General features: G+C 59.8%; 1 protein-coding gene across 1 annotated transcript in view; it reads left to right on the forward strand.

Annotated features, from left to right (window-relative positions):
* The first annotated feature begins 1407 nt into the window (after window positions 1-1407).
* The window catches only part of COL27A1 (collagen type XXVII alpha 1 chain), a 131373-nt gene continuing 119652 nt past the window's right edge, over window positions 1408-13128 (forward strand). Inside the window, exons 1-6 of the mRNA XM_040631345.1 lie at window positions 1408-1566; window positions 3532-3682; window positions 6849-6985; window positions 7143-7153; window positions 7755-7825; window positions 10929-12658. Coding sequence (XP_040487279.1) covers window positions 1408-1566; window positions 3532-3682; window positions 6849-6985; window positions 7143-7153; window positions 7755-7825; window positions 10929-12658 — 2259 coding nt within the window. The remainder of the gene's footprint in view (window positions 1567-3531; window positions 3683-6848; window positions 6986-7142; window positions 7154-7754; window positions 7826-10928; window positions 12659-13128) is intronic.

Raw genomic sequence — 13128 nt, forward strand, 5'->3', positions numbered from 1 at the left:
TGAGTGTATGTCTGAGTTTGGGGTAAGGGTGGATGTGTGTGGGAATGTGTATGCACCAGTGAACAAATCGCGGAGGCGGAGGTGGAGGGGACTTCTAATGCCTGGGCTCGGACTGGGGTTGTGGTTGTGCGAATTTGCTGGGCGTTTGCGACAGGGTCAAGGTGTGTGCAGTTGTGCGCTCCAGCCGGGGATCCGAGGGAGGCTTTGGTCGCCTCCTGAGGGTGTGTGTGTTTAGGGGGTGTTAAGCTACCATTTCTTACTGAATGGACAGGAAAGGGAAGAGGGTGACCAACGTTTAGCAAGTCCACCCACTATGTGCTCAGGGAAGTCTGTTCTCCAGGGCGCTCTGAATCTGGGAAAAGGGGTGAGTGTGTGTGTCTATGTGTGGTAGGACACTGATTGTCGCTGTTGTCGGAGTCTAGATACTGAGTGCTGGTCCCAGATCTGTCCCCGGAACACTGGATTCCTTTCAGTAGTAGTATCTGTCCCCTTTCTCCTATCTCGCCCCCCCCCCAGCTCGGGGACCTCCCCCCACTCCCCCACCCCCCAGTCTCACAAGCCAGAAGTCCCAAATCTCCGAACTGTGGTCGCCCTGCTGTGCAGCTTTGGCCGTCTCTTTCCTCTTTGTGGATCTCAGTTTCCCCATTTTTACCGGGGGGGGGGAGCGGAGGTGGGGGTGTCTCTGCGGGGCTGCGGTGGGCCGGCCGAGGCTGTGTGACCGGCTGCGGCCGGCAGGGGGCAGCATGGGGCAGCAGAGGGCGGCTCGGCGCGGGGAGGAGAGAAGGTGGAGAGCCACCGCGGGCCGAGACTTTAAATCGCCTTCATTTCCCCCAAATCCTTCCTTTTCCTCTCCTCCCCCAGGCCGGCGGGGAGGCAGCTTCCACCGCCTTCCGCGCGCCCTCGCCCGGCCTCGCTCTGCCTCCGGGGACCGCCAGCAGCCCGCCTCCAAAAGTTTGATCATCTCTCTTTTTGCCTGCTTCTTCTTCCTTTTCGGTGGAAGCAGAAAAAGAGCGAGGCAGGGGCGAGCGCGGCGCCGGGACTCCTGGGACCATGGGCCTGGCGCGGGCGCCCGCGGGGCCCCGGCCCCGCTGCCTGCCTGCTCGGGCGCCCCTGGACGCGGGGCTGCGCTGGGGGCGTGGGGGCCGCGCGCTCTGAGCCGGCCTGGCGCGGCGGGGCGGGGGGCTGGCGGCCCCATGGGGCGCGCCCACACTTGCCCCCCGGGCTCGGGAGCATGAAGTAGGGGCCCGCCATGGGAGCGGGATCGGCGCGGGGGGCCCGAGGCACAGCGGCGGCGGCGGCGGCGCGCGGGGGGTGAGTACGAGCTCGGGGACGCCCCCTCCCCAGCTTCCTGCTGCTCCAGCCCGGGGGAGGGCTGGGGTTCCCTGCCGCGCCGGACGCTTCCCCGGAATGTCGGCTTCCTGCCCCTTCCTGCGCCCCTTTAAGGCGGGCCGCCAAGGGTTAACGCGGGCTGCGCCCCCGGCCCGGCGAGGCTTGGCGAGCGCTGCCTGCCCTGCCGCGCTGGCCCGGCTCCGCGATCGCGTTGGGGCGGGGGCCGCGCTGGGGAGGGTCTGTGCAGAGCCAGCCCTGGGGTCGGGGTTGGGGGTGGGTGGTGGCGCCTGGGGCGGCGGGTTGGGGGCGGACGGGGCTTTGGGGATGCTTGGGGGAGGAAGGGGCTCCGTTTCTGCCTGTCTCGGTGTGTTCCGGTGTCGGTGTCTACAGGTCCCGAGCTTGTAAGTCAGTCTGTTCTTGTTAAACTATCCGCAAGCGTCTAGGTCTCCGGGTCTCGGCTTCTGCCCCTGTCTCAGCGTTTGTGTGGCTTTGCACGTCCCCTGCTTCTGGAAGTCTCCGCGTGTGTGTCAGTCTGTTTGGGTCTGTGCGTCTTTCAGTGTTTCCCTGCTTTTCTGGGGCCTTGGGTGGGGGGGAGGTCTCAGTTCCTGTCATTTTTCGTGTGTGAGAGAAAAAGTGAGAGCCAGCATGTCAGAATAGAAAGGGCCCAGAAGATCACCAAGTCATGGCACAGAGGCAGAGACTGGGGGCCAGGGAGGGGCAGGGAATCTCCGAGGAGGGACTGTGGCAGAGCTGGGACCCAGGGGCTGGTGGAGTAGTTGTAAAGAGTGAGTGTGTGCAAGAGCGAGTCACTGAGTGTGGGTGTGTGTGGGAGTGAGCAAGGACGGGAGCAGCCCTGAGGGCCCTCGGCACTGTGGCTCATGCTTGCTGCCCAGAGAAGCACAGAACTTGCTCCCTTTGCATCCTGCCCCCAGAAGCAGAGGACATTCCCCAGACGCTGGTCAGGGCTGTAGCTCCGCCCTACGCCACCATGCCCTGCCCCCTCTGAGCTGGAATTAGGGGGATGATGCCCCCCCTTCTTTCCCATGTCTTGGAAAAAGCTGGCTGGCTGAGATTCCCCCACCCCCCACCACAACACACACACACACACACACACACACACACACACACACACAGCACCAGTAAGCACACTGCTGACTCATTTTCTCCAGAAGACCCTGTGCCAGGCAAGGCAGATGCCAGTGGTTGGGCAGAAAAGTGGTGCCAGGCGAGCACCCCACAGTGGGGCCCGAGCTTTGGGCAAATGGGCAGTCAAGCCACTTTGAGGCCCAGCCTCTGCCTTGTCCTGTCTCGCTGCCTCCCTCACCACAGCACTGCCCAGGTCCTGTGCCCTCCGGTCCTGGTGTGCCTACCAGCCTTGCTCTTCTTTACGTCTCCCAGACCAGGCTCCGTGATGCTACGGAGCACATTGCTGGCCTCTTCGCTCCTTCCCTGTCCTCCCTGGCCTTTGGATGCTCCCCTTCCTGGTGCTTTCACGTGCCCTGCTGCCCCTCAGGTCTCACCTCCACGGCCATCAGCTCCCCTGGTGGGGTGCACTGGCTGGTGGGCTGCCCTCCCTCTGTCACCCACTCCCCGTCCCTGAGCACATTCTGCCTGTTACTTTGGTGGCATATTCTCCTTCCCCCGCTCTGTGTCCAGGGGATCCTCTCGGTACGCCACAGCCTGGCCCGGTGCACTGGAGCGCATCACCCGTTGTGGTGGAGGACTGACCACTTCTGGGGGAGGCAGGGCACTCCTAGGCGGGCGGCAGGTTGGAGGGCGGGGGGAGCCCCGCGATCAGTGTGACTCCTGATTGCCGTGGGAGCTTGGGCAGGCCCCTTGCCTCTGTGCTTCCCTTCTTTCTGATCCACAAAACGGGCAGCTTCATTCTCAGCTCGCAAAGTTTAGTGAGGACTCACGGAGGACCATGCTCGTATAGGGCTTAGAACAGTGCCTGGCGTGTAGTAAGTGGTCAATAAAGGGCCGCTGTTATTTGTATTATTATTCACTTCATCTTGAATGGACGTGTGAGTCAACTGGAAAATTCTGGGCTGCATCCTGTCCAGACAGATGACCTGTCTGTGTTCCCAGGGAAGAGGTATCAGGTGTGAAGAGAGGAGCCTGGGTGCGGCTGTCTGGGCACACGGTGGCCTGGCTGGTCAGGTGGGACAGGTCCATCCCCCTTTGCTGTTCTGCTGTTCTCAGGCCAGCTGCCTGCCCAGCTTGTCCCGTGAGTGCACAGCCAAGCCTGGAGTCCACAGGGCTGCTTCCCTGGTGTGTGCCCTGGGTCTCAGCTCCGAGTTCTTGGTGGATGTTCAAGTTGGTATGGGTGTCTTAGGATCCTATGTGTTCCCAGGTAACCAGGGTGAAGGAAACTCCAAGCATACCAGCTGTAGTCTGGCAGCCTAGGGGTCCCGCAGTAGCCACATTTGGTGTGCTGGCAGAGGGCCCTTTTCAGGGGTAGGAACACCTGGGTTCCCTTCCTGGAGGGCTGTGTGGCCAGGCTGTGCCTCCAGGGTCAGGTTCCCTGACGCATACGTAGGTTGCAGTCATCTCAGCTGCCTCCTGCCTGCTGTGGTCCCTGGGCTCTGGTTGTCCCGACATTCTGGAGCCCTGGGTTCACCGAGCCAAGACCCACGAGTCAGTGGTGAAAACAGAAGTCGGGAAGAACAAAGTGCTGAGCCAACACAGGCACTAAACATTATTAGCAGTAGCCTAAACAGCGTTGGAACGGGAGCAAAAGAACCGGCAGGGCCTCCCTCCGGGAGCCAACTTTCCAGGCCTGGAGCTTGCTTAGAGGGCTTGTTGGCTCCCTGGACTGTATCTCCATTCCTGTTGGTAAAGGCTGGACTCTGGTCTCTGGCAAATAGGAAGTCCCTGTAAGTGTCCAATTTCTTCTCCACGAGAGACAAGTCAAGTGGAAAGGACTGTTTGCTAAGTAGTTGAGTCAGATGATGGGGGTCACTGACATGCTGTGTGGCTTTAGACAAATCACTTCCCCTCTCTGGACCTCAGTTGCCCATCTCCACAGTGAGGGGATGGGACTAGAATCTGGCCTCTAGATGATCTCAGAGGACCTTCTCCTGCTCTATATTCCCACCCCTACCTCGGCGGGGTGTGAGTCGAGTGCACACAGAATTCAGGTCGGAGAGGTCAGTTGCATTTGTCAAGGTGAACGAATGGAGGGGCAAATATGTTGGTAACAGGCCTTCAGGGCTGAAATTCTTCAGCTAGAAACCATGGTGTTGGGAAGCTTAATTGAAGCAAAGATTCTGATCCCATCGCTCCTGTGGGTCTTCTTTCTCATGACTGTCAGGGATTAAAAATATTTCCCCCGAGTGTATCCTTATTCTCTCCAGAGTGATCACCTTGGCATAACTACAGCCAGAAAAATTGAGTAAGGGCATGTATGCTTCTAACGGCTTCTGCTCTCCACCTGGCCTCTCTTTATCAGCTTGGGAAGCATCCTAAGCAGGGCGGATGTGATAGCATACAGCGAGACACTCAAAGAGTGAGGGCTTGTGCCTGGAAGGGGCTGGGAAGAGAGGATGGAAGGAAGTGGGACAGAAACGAGGTTGTTGGGACACTGGGAAGTGAGGGGCAGTGTCTTCTGAGGAGACGTTCTCAGGAAAAAGGAGTTCACTGGTCCTCTAAGTCTGGGGACTGCTGATGGACAGAAAGCCCTGTCCATGTCTTCATTGCAGGACTTCTCAGAGCCTTTGGTATGCAGTTAGCTGTTTAGTTGTGCTTTGGGAATTGCCGGGACTGGGATGCAGCTCTTCCGCAGTGGATCTGGCTCCAGTTTCCTGGAGTGTCTACCTGGTGCGTGTGGGAAATAGTTCTGAAGAATTGTGACCCCAGAGCCTTCCCAGGGTGGCCTTGAAGAGGTACCTGACCTCCCTAAGCCTCAGTTTTTGTCACATCAAATGAAGCCTCCTGTCATTTCTTTTCAGGGCTGATGAGGCTGCCATGGGCTTCGAGTGGGCAGGTCATGCCGGCAGGGCCAGCCTCTGCTCTTCTCCCCAGGCAACGCCGGGGCAGCTAGGTGCTCTGACCTTTAGTCATTGCTAGTGGTGAGCCGGAGGCGAGGCCCGTGGTGGCAGGGAGGACTGGCCCCGTGAGAAAGGGCATTTTCACAGCAGCGGCAGCAGATTGGAGATGAGGGGGAGCTCAGGATGTTCCAGGAGCAGCCCTGGAAAGAAGTCAGAGGTAGCGAGGGCCTTTGGCGAGATGCTTTTGAAGTCCAGAGTCCTGTAATACCAGGTACCATTCATTTCTTCTATAAAGATACACTGAACGTTTATGACATGCGTGCCAGGTGCTGGGAATACACGTGAACAAGACAGATGTGGTTCCTACCCTTCAGGGACTTGTTCTAGAAAGGGAAGTAGGAAAATAGGCAATGGGCTCATGTGGGATATCTGCTGTGGTGAGGTACGTGCTGTGGGCTGTGGGAGGGGACGCCCAAGCTGGACTCTAATGCGTGTGTGGGAACTGACCAGGCAAAAGAGTGGTGTCAGGAGCACTTGGGAGTAGCGCGTGCAAAGCCCAGATGCCGGAGGAGGCTTTCGAGGGACCGCCATCAGCATCTGATTGCTAGTGCAGCTAGTTTGCCTTATGCTGCAAGTAACTGAAGACCCGATTGGACATGGCTTACACGAAGGGAGCTATTATCTCCGATATCAAGAGGTCTAAAGGAAAAGCAGTGGTGGGGATGACTAATTCAGCATCTCAAGTATCATCAAACATCCACTGTTTTTCCATTCTGTCAGCCTCACGTGCTCATGGAGCTTGTGAACCTCATGGGCACAAAATGGCTGCAGCAGCAGCGCATCCCCATTCAATAACATACAAAGGCTAGAAGAAAACCTTCTCTCGGTCCCTTTGAAATACTTTCCCAGGGACCCTAAGAGGCATCCCTCATATCTTATTGACCATGTTTGGGTCACGTATGCATACCTAAACCAGTCACTGGCATGGCAGATGGAATTCCCAAGATTGGCTTAGACTTACCCAGATTCGTTCAGTATCCTCTGAAGTCCGTGCCTCCCTGAGCAAAGAAGGGCAGGGGGACGGCTGTGGGTAGATAACCACCAATGCCTTCCACAGTGCCTATCAGGATCGCTATTGATTATAATTGCAATTAAGTTGGAATAATTGCCATTAAACAAGAGGGTGTGAGCTGGTTTTTCAGGGCACCCAAGGAGCTGGGAAGAACGCGGGGCGCCAGACATCAATTCCGGCAGATGGGTTTCCTGGATTACGTGATTCCCCAGAAGCACAGCATTCTAGCTTTCCTCTTGGAAATGGATCCGGGGCCTGTGCATCCCAGCCTTAGCCCGCACCGCCCGCCCGTCTCGGCTCTCTCTGCCTGCATCCCGGCCGGCCGGCCGTCTTTGGCCACGTGCCGCCCTCCCCTCTGCCCGCTCGGGGATCAGATGCCCCGGGTGGCTTCGGGTGTCGCCCGTGGCTGCTCCCACAGGAAGGTGAAATCGGATCACTGCTTCTGCCTGTCTTGGCAGGAGCCACCGAGCAGAGTATTAACCCTTCCGGGCCCCAGAGTTCAGGGGCAGCAGTGATGCCTAAGGAGCTCTTCTACGGCTGGCACCAGGCCGAGCCCTTAACATGCATGAGCTCATTTCATCCTCACGCCTGGCTGGTAAGATAGGGAGTGTCGGCCGGGCAGGAGGCAGGCTCAGGGAGGCTGAGTGACTCATCCAGGGTCACACAGCTGGTAAGCAACAGGGCCAGGTTTGCACCTGGGTCTGTCTGACTCCCCATTGTGTCCTGTTTTCTCTCCTCTCTTTCTCCATCAGCATGAAGCCAGGTAGGCAGCTTCCTTAGCACGTGCTGGTCCTGGTTAAGGGGCCTCCTCCCCCTCCCCCTCGTGTCTAGAGAGGGAGTTCTCATGGCTTTTGTCCTTTGAGGATGTCCGTCATCCAAGCGGACCAGTCTGGTCTTCCCACTGACCTTTCAGTCCTGGCTTTGCCACTCACTGGGCCTCAGGATCCTGAGTACAGATGGGGACACTGAGGCCCAGAGACGGGGAGGGGCTGGCCCCTTGTGGCCCAGTGCGTCAGCGGCAGATTTGAAGCTGGACCCCGGGTCTCCTGACACGCACGGCAAGGCTTCCCGCCCACTGTTCTCCGCCCTGTGACTCTGGTTTATCCATCTGTGAAAAGCAATGTTGTACTTGTGACGCGTGCTGTGTGAGCAGGTCCTGCCTCTAGAGGTTGCGCCTGGAAACCCCTGGAGCGTGGGCTACCCTGTGGGGTCCTAGAGTCTGCACCTGGCCTCCGCTTCCCGCAGGGGAGCCTGGCTGGGGCTGGGGGAGGCGGGGACTGGGTGATTTCCTTCCAGTCCCCAGCCAGATCTGGGCCCCAGGGTGGAAGCTGATGCCGCCTCTGCTTGTGTCTTCCCGTCTCTAGGGGGTTTCTCTTCACCTGGATCTTAGTCTCATTCACCTGTCACCTGGCCTCCACCCAAGGAGCTCCTGAAGGTAATCCTCTCTTCTCTTTGTGCAGGGGGTTGGGGGGGGGGGGACAAGGGAGGGCAGAAGAGACCTGAGAACTCAGGGCTAGGAGACAGCCATGCCCCTAATTAGAACTCAGTGCCTCAGTTTTTCTATCAGTAGAATGGAGCCCATCATTGGCAAATTCTCTCCAGGCTGGGAAGAGTGACATTTGATGTTTTGTAAGGGGCAGGAAGGGCTCAGTGCAGAAGCGTAGGAGGTGACCCTTTCTTTCCTACGGGGGCCGCTTGTTCAGTAAGCCTCAGTCATCCTGATTTGTCCAGTGGTTATACCAAGATCTGTTGAGAGGCGGCATGAAGGCCACGGCTTCCTCCCCTTCCCGTGAGATCCTTTTCTTCCCTGCCATCCCCGAGGACCCGGCCAGGGGGCCAGAGCGGCGGTGGGCTGGCTACACAGCCGCCCCGGGAAAGTGAAACCTCTCCCACATCTGTTTGTCAAGCAGCCACAAGGCCTCCTAAAATAGCGGCTCTTCCCCTCCTCCACGCTCACCCGTGTGCCGGGGCGGGCAGCCGGGCACTCCCAGAGCCCCTGTGGCCTGACCTGGCCGCCGGCAGGGATTGGGTCCCCGGGAGGGGAGGGCCATGCCCGGAAGAGACTCCGGCTGCCCGGCAACATTTTGTGCAAATGTCATATTTTCCGAGCTTGCTGTTTCCCCCACAAAGTAGGTGAACAGCTGTCCAGAGTCCTGAGTCAGGCAATGGGGGGCGGGGGGTGTTGGGGAGAGGCCGGAGCTGTGTAGAGCCAGGTTTATGTAATAAAGGGATCTTGCTGAGGCCAGCTGGCAGGGGTCCTTCCAGCTTGGCGTCGGGCTGCATTCATTCCCCTGTCCCCTAGCTCCTCGCCCCTGGATTCTGGATGTGTCTCCACCCCACTTTCCAACGAGTCTGAGGGGCTCCAGCTCAGGATAGCCGAGTGTTAAGAACAGAGACCCTGGAGCCAGGTGGCCTGGGTTCAAGTCCTGGCTGTGCCTTGTATTATAGGCTGTGCGACCTTGGGCTAGTTCCTATAGTGAACTTTTCTGACCCTCCTCTGTAAAGGAGGGGATAATAAGCAGTATCTTCTTTAGAGATGATGGAGAGAATCGGGTGAGACAGAACACATGAGGCACTTGGCACATCGGAAGGGCTTAATAAATACCAGGGCTTATTATTGCTGTTAATGATATTATTTACCTGCACGCTTGGGCAAGAGCAGTCCTTCTCCATCCCCCGTGGAGCCCACGCTGGTCAGAGGCCGCCGTAAGATGACCGCCTCCGCCAGCTCTGGGTGCCGGAGTGTGGGGCTTTGCCCCTGCCCTGGAGACCGTCTCTGGGGGGGAGGCCTGGAGACTGGCTGGTGTCAGCTTTGAAACCCACCTGCAGAGGACGGTCGCTGGTTGGAGCCTGGCCCGGCAACTAGAAGCGGCCATAAGCTGCAGCCGTGCAGGCCGGGAGTGGGGGGCTCTGGGGGCCGCCGAGGTGGGATGAGGGGAGGGAGAGGTGGCTTCTTGTCCTCCCTCTTCGCCAGCAAGTGCCTCCTCCCTTAGAAGCTGTTTTTTGTGAGTAGTAGTTTGTGCTAATAGGAGCGTTTCCACGATGAAAACGTGCGGAATACACTACCGAGAGAATCTTCGAGCAGTGGTTTCGGTTAGCTTAGCGCAGAACAGACGGAGGTGGGAGAAAGGAGGAACTCGAAATGAAATGAAGGCCGGCAGATCCTTAGGGAGGAAGGCAGGTCTCCAAGCCAAGCCAGCCCGAAAGGGCAGGCTGCGACTGCGGCCTTCTTACCTCATCGTTAGCACTTTGTGGCTGCCTCCACGTCCGGTTTCGCTCGTCTTACAGGCAGGGAAACCGAGGCTCAGGGGTCAGGAGGAGACTTGCCCAGAGGTGTCTGGGCAAGGATGGCAAGGATGGCTAAGAGCCCTATGATGTTGGCGCTCTTCACCACCCTGTTTTACAGCCGAGGAAACGGAGGCTCGGAGTCCAGACTCCCAGGTGGCTTTGTCTGGCTCTGAAGTCCAGCCTTCTGGCTCCAGAGCCTGCTGTGTATGGCACTCGTTTTCTCCCAGCCCATCTATCTGTCCATCCATGCATCTGTGCGTCCACCTCCCAGCTGCCGGCTGACTCTTCTTTTGGAGTTGGAGCTCCGGAGCTGGATCCTGCAGACACTGGCCGCTCGGCCAGCTGAAGGAGGTCGAATGACCCGGCGAGAGGCAAGGTCAGGAAGCCTTTCCATAAACACGCTGAAAGCCCTCCTTTGGCTCTGGCGAGCCCCACCGATGTAATTACCAGGCGGATGTGACCTGGCCAGGCTGCAGTCAACGTCCAAATGCTTCACCAGAGGACAGAGGTCGCAGGGATGCCTTGATCGCTTCCTCTGCTCCGTCCAAAGCTGCGCAGGGTGGGGGAGAGTCATTGGACATGTCCTCTTCCTTCTGTGCAGACAACAGCTCCCCCAGTCAGCTTTGGCCTCAGGGAGACCTGGGGGTGGGGAGCGGGCTGGGGAGGTTCCTGAAGGCGGTCAAACCAGTCAGGCCTGCTGGACGTCCTTACCGAGCTCCTGTGACCCGTCCACTCCTGTCACCCTGCTCCCTCACTCATGGGACTGCTTCCTGGAGGAGATGGCTTTTGAGACAGAGAGAAGGGGAAACATGTCATGAGAGGCAGCCTGAATGCCCAGTGTTAGCATCTGGTGATGGTCATTATCTTTGGTATGAACGGCTGTCATTTGCACGTGCTTATTGGGTGCCAGGCCCTTGTTTTCAAGCATGGTAGCTCATTTACTCCTCGCGACGGCCTTCTGAGTTTGGGACTACTGTCATCCCATTTAATAGATGAGGACACGGAGGCATTAAAGTCACACGTGAACTCAGGAAGTCTGGCTCTGGGGGTCTGTGTCGTACACGAGTCCATGCAGGGTCATTCACCCAGACAGAGGACTGGTTCTGACTCCAGGCTCCCGGTCCCCAGTGTGGGGCCCCGGGAGGGGGGTAGCTGTGGGTGGACTGTCCTCCCCGTCTGTGCACCTGGAGGGGGCTGGGGTGGGAGCAGGCCCTGACCTCGCCCTCTCCCCCTCTGCCCTCCCTCTGCAGATGTGGACGTCCTCCAGCGGCTGGGCCTCAGCTGGACGAAGGCAGGGGGTGGCCGGAGCCCCCCGCCCCCGGGGGTCATTCCGTTCCAATCGGGCTTCATCTTTACGCAACGGACCCGGCTCCAGGCCCCCACAGCCGCCGTCATTCCCGCCGCCCTGGGCACGGAGCTGGCGCTGGTGCTGAGCCTCTGCTCCCACCGGGTGAACCATGCCTTCCTCTTCGCCGTGCGCAGCCGGAAACGCAAGCTGCAGCTGGGCCTGCAGTTTCTCCCCGGCCGCGCGGTCCTCCACCTGGGGCCTCGGCGCTCCGTGGCCTTTGACCTCGACGTGCACGACGGGCGCTGGCATCACCTGGCCCTGGAGCTCCGGGGCCGCACTGCCACCCTGGTGACGGCGTGCGGGCAGCGCCGGGTGCCCGTCCCGCTGCCTTTCCACAAGGACCCAGCCCTCGACCCCGAGGGCTCCTTCCTCTTTGGGAAGATGAACCCACACGCGGTCCAGTTCGAAGGGGCCCTGTGCCAGTTCAGCATTTACCCTGTGACGCAGGTCGCTCACAATTACTGTACCCACCTGAGGAAGCAGTGTGGACAGGCCGACACATACCGACCTCGGCTGGGACCCCTCCTTCCCCGAGACTCTGGCACAACCTTCACCTTCCAGACCGACCTTGCCCTGCGAGGCCTGGAGAACCTGACCACTGCCGCGCCAGCCCTGGGGTCATGGCCAGCAAGCAGGGACTCCAGGGGGACTGCGGTGCCTGCCACACCCGCCAAGCCCCTGAGGACTAGCCCCACAGACCCTCGCCTGCGCGCAGCAGCAGGGGGCCCAACCCGGATCCCGCTGCCACCTGCCAGGCTGTCAGCCAGTGGCGTGCTCCCGCCCGTGCCCCTGGCCTCTCCGGCCAGCTCCACCACAGCTGTCCGGCCATTGCGGAAGGGCGCAGCCACCAAGATCCCCAAAAGTCACCCAGCCAGGCTTTCAGCCCCTTCTCCTTCAGGAGGCCCTGTCAAAAACCCCCGCCCCACCCAGAAGGCAGCTCAGCCCTCCTTCACAACATCAGCCCCACCCACCAAGAAGCCAGTGCCCCCCACTTCCCACCCACTTCCTGCCAAAGCCCCCCGCCCCTCAGTGAAGCCGATCCAGAGGACCCCGGTGACGCCCAGACCTCCGCTACCCAGCGCTCGGCCCCCACTTCTGGCCACTGGCTCCTCCAAAAAGCCTTTTCCCCCAGCCGGCCAGACTGAGGCCAAGATGACCAGTCATGCCAGTGAGGCAGCCCCTGCCCGCGCTGGCACCCACAGACCTCCCCGACCCACTGTGTTGTCCCTGCCACCTGTCCCCCGTCCTGGCTCTACCAGGATTACCCCAGCAGCCACGACGATGCCTCCCACCCTTGCTCCTGGCTCAGCCCCCACCAGAAGCAAGAAACCCTCTGGATCAGAAGCCACAAAGAAAGCCAGACCCAAGAGCAACCCCCGGAAGCCCGTCCCCCTCAGACCTGGGAAGGCAGCCAGGGATATCCCGTTGAATGATCTGACAACCAGGCCCAGCCCCAGACAGTCCCGGCCCAGCCGGCCAACCACCCCGGCCCCAGCATTGGCCCCAGCGCGATTCCTGTCCTCCAGCCCCTGGCCCACGAGTCATAGCTATTCCTTCTTCCACCTGGCGGGACCCACGCCTTTTCCGTGGCTGATGGGACCTCCAGGGCCCAAGGGCGACTGTGGTTTGCCGGTAAGATGGGGTGAGGGGTGCATGTGGCTTGGGGCTCAAGGGGGTGGCAGGGGCAGTCAGGGCAAGTGGCTACTCCTGGCATTAGGGCAGGGCCGGAGAAGCAACTCAGAGCAGGGAGGTGGTTATGGGCACGTGTCAACTCGCATGCAGGTCCCCTGTTCTACCTCCGCTGGGCTCTCGATTGCCCGCTCTGCTGTGATCCATGGTGCACCGGGGCAGCCTTGGGTTTGCTGGCCAGCACCCGGTGAAGACCACCCCCAGGCTTGGGCGGGCCCAGGCCCCAGGTTGTTCTTTGCTAACCCAACTGCGAAGGTCAAGTGGCTTAAGGAAAACCTCTAGCTGACTGGCCCCTAGGTCATGCGGTCCCCAGAGTTTAGCTCTCCTGACTCCTGGCGGAGAGCTCCTCCAGCCCACCAGCTAGTCTGGGAGCGCTGGACGAAGGTCACACATGGGTAGTCCTGAACATGTTT

This window comes from Ursus maritimus, unplaced genomic scaffold (assembly GCF_017311325.1).
Source record: "Ursus maritimus isolate PB19 unplaced genomic scaffold, ASM1731132v1 scaffold_17, whole genome shotgun sequence".
Classification (NCBI taxonomy): domain Eukaryota; kingdom Metazoa; phylum Chordata; class Mammalia; order Carnivora; family Ursidae; genus Ursus; species Ursus maritimus.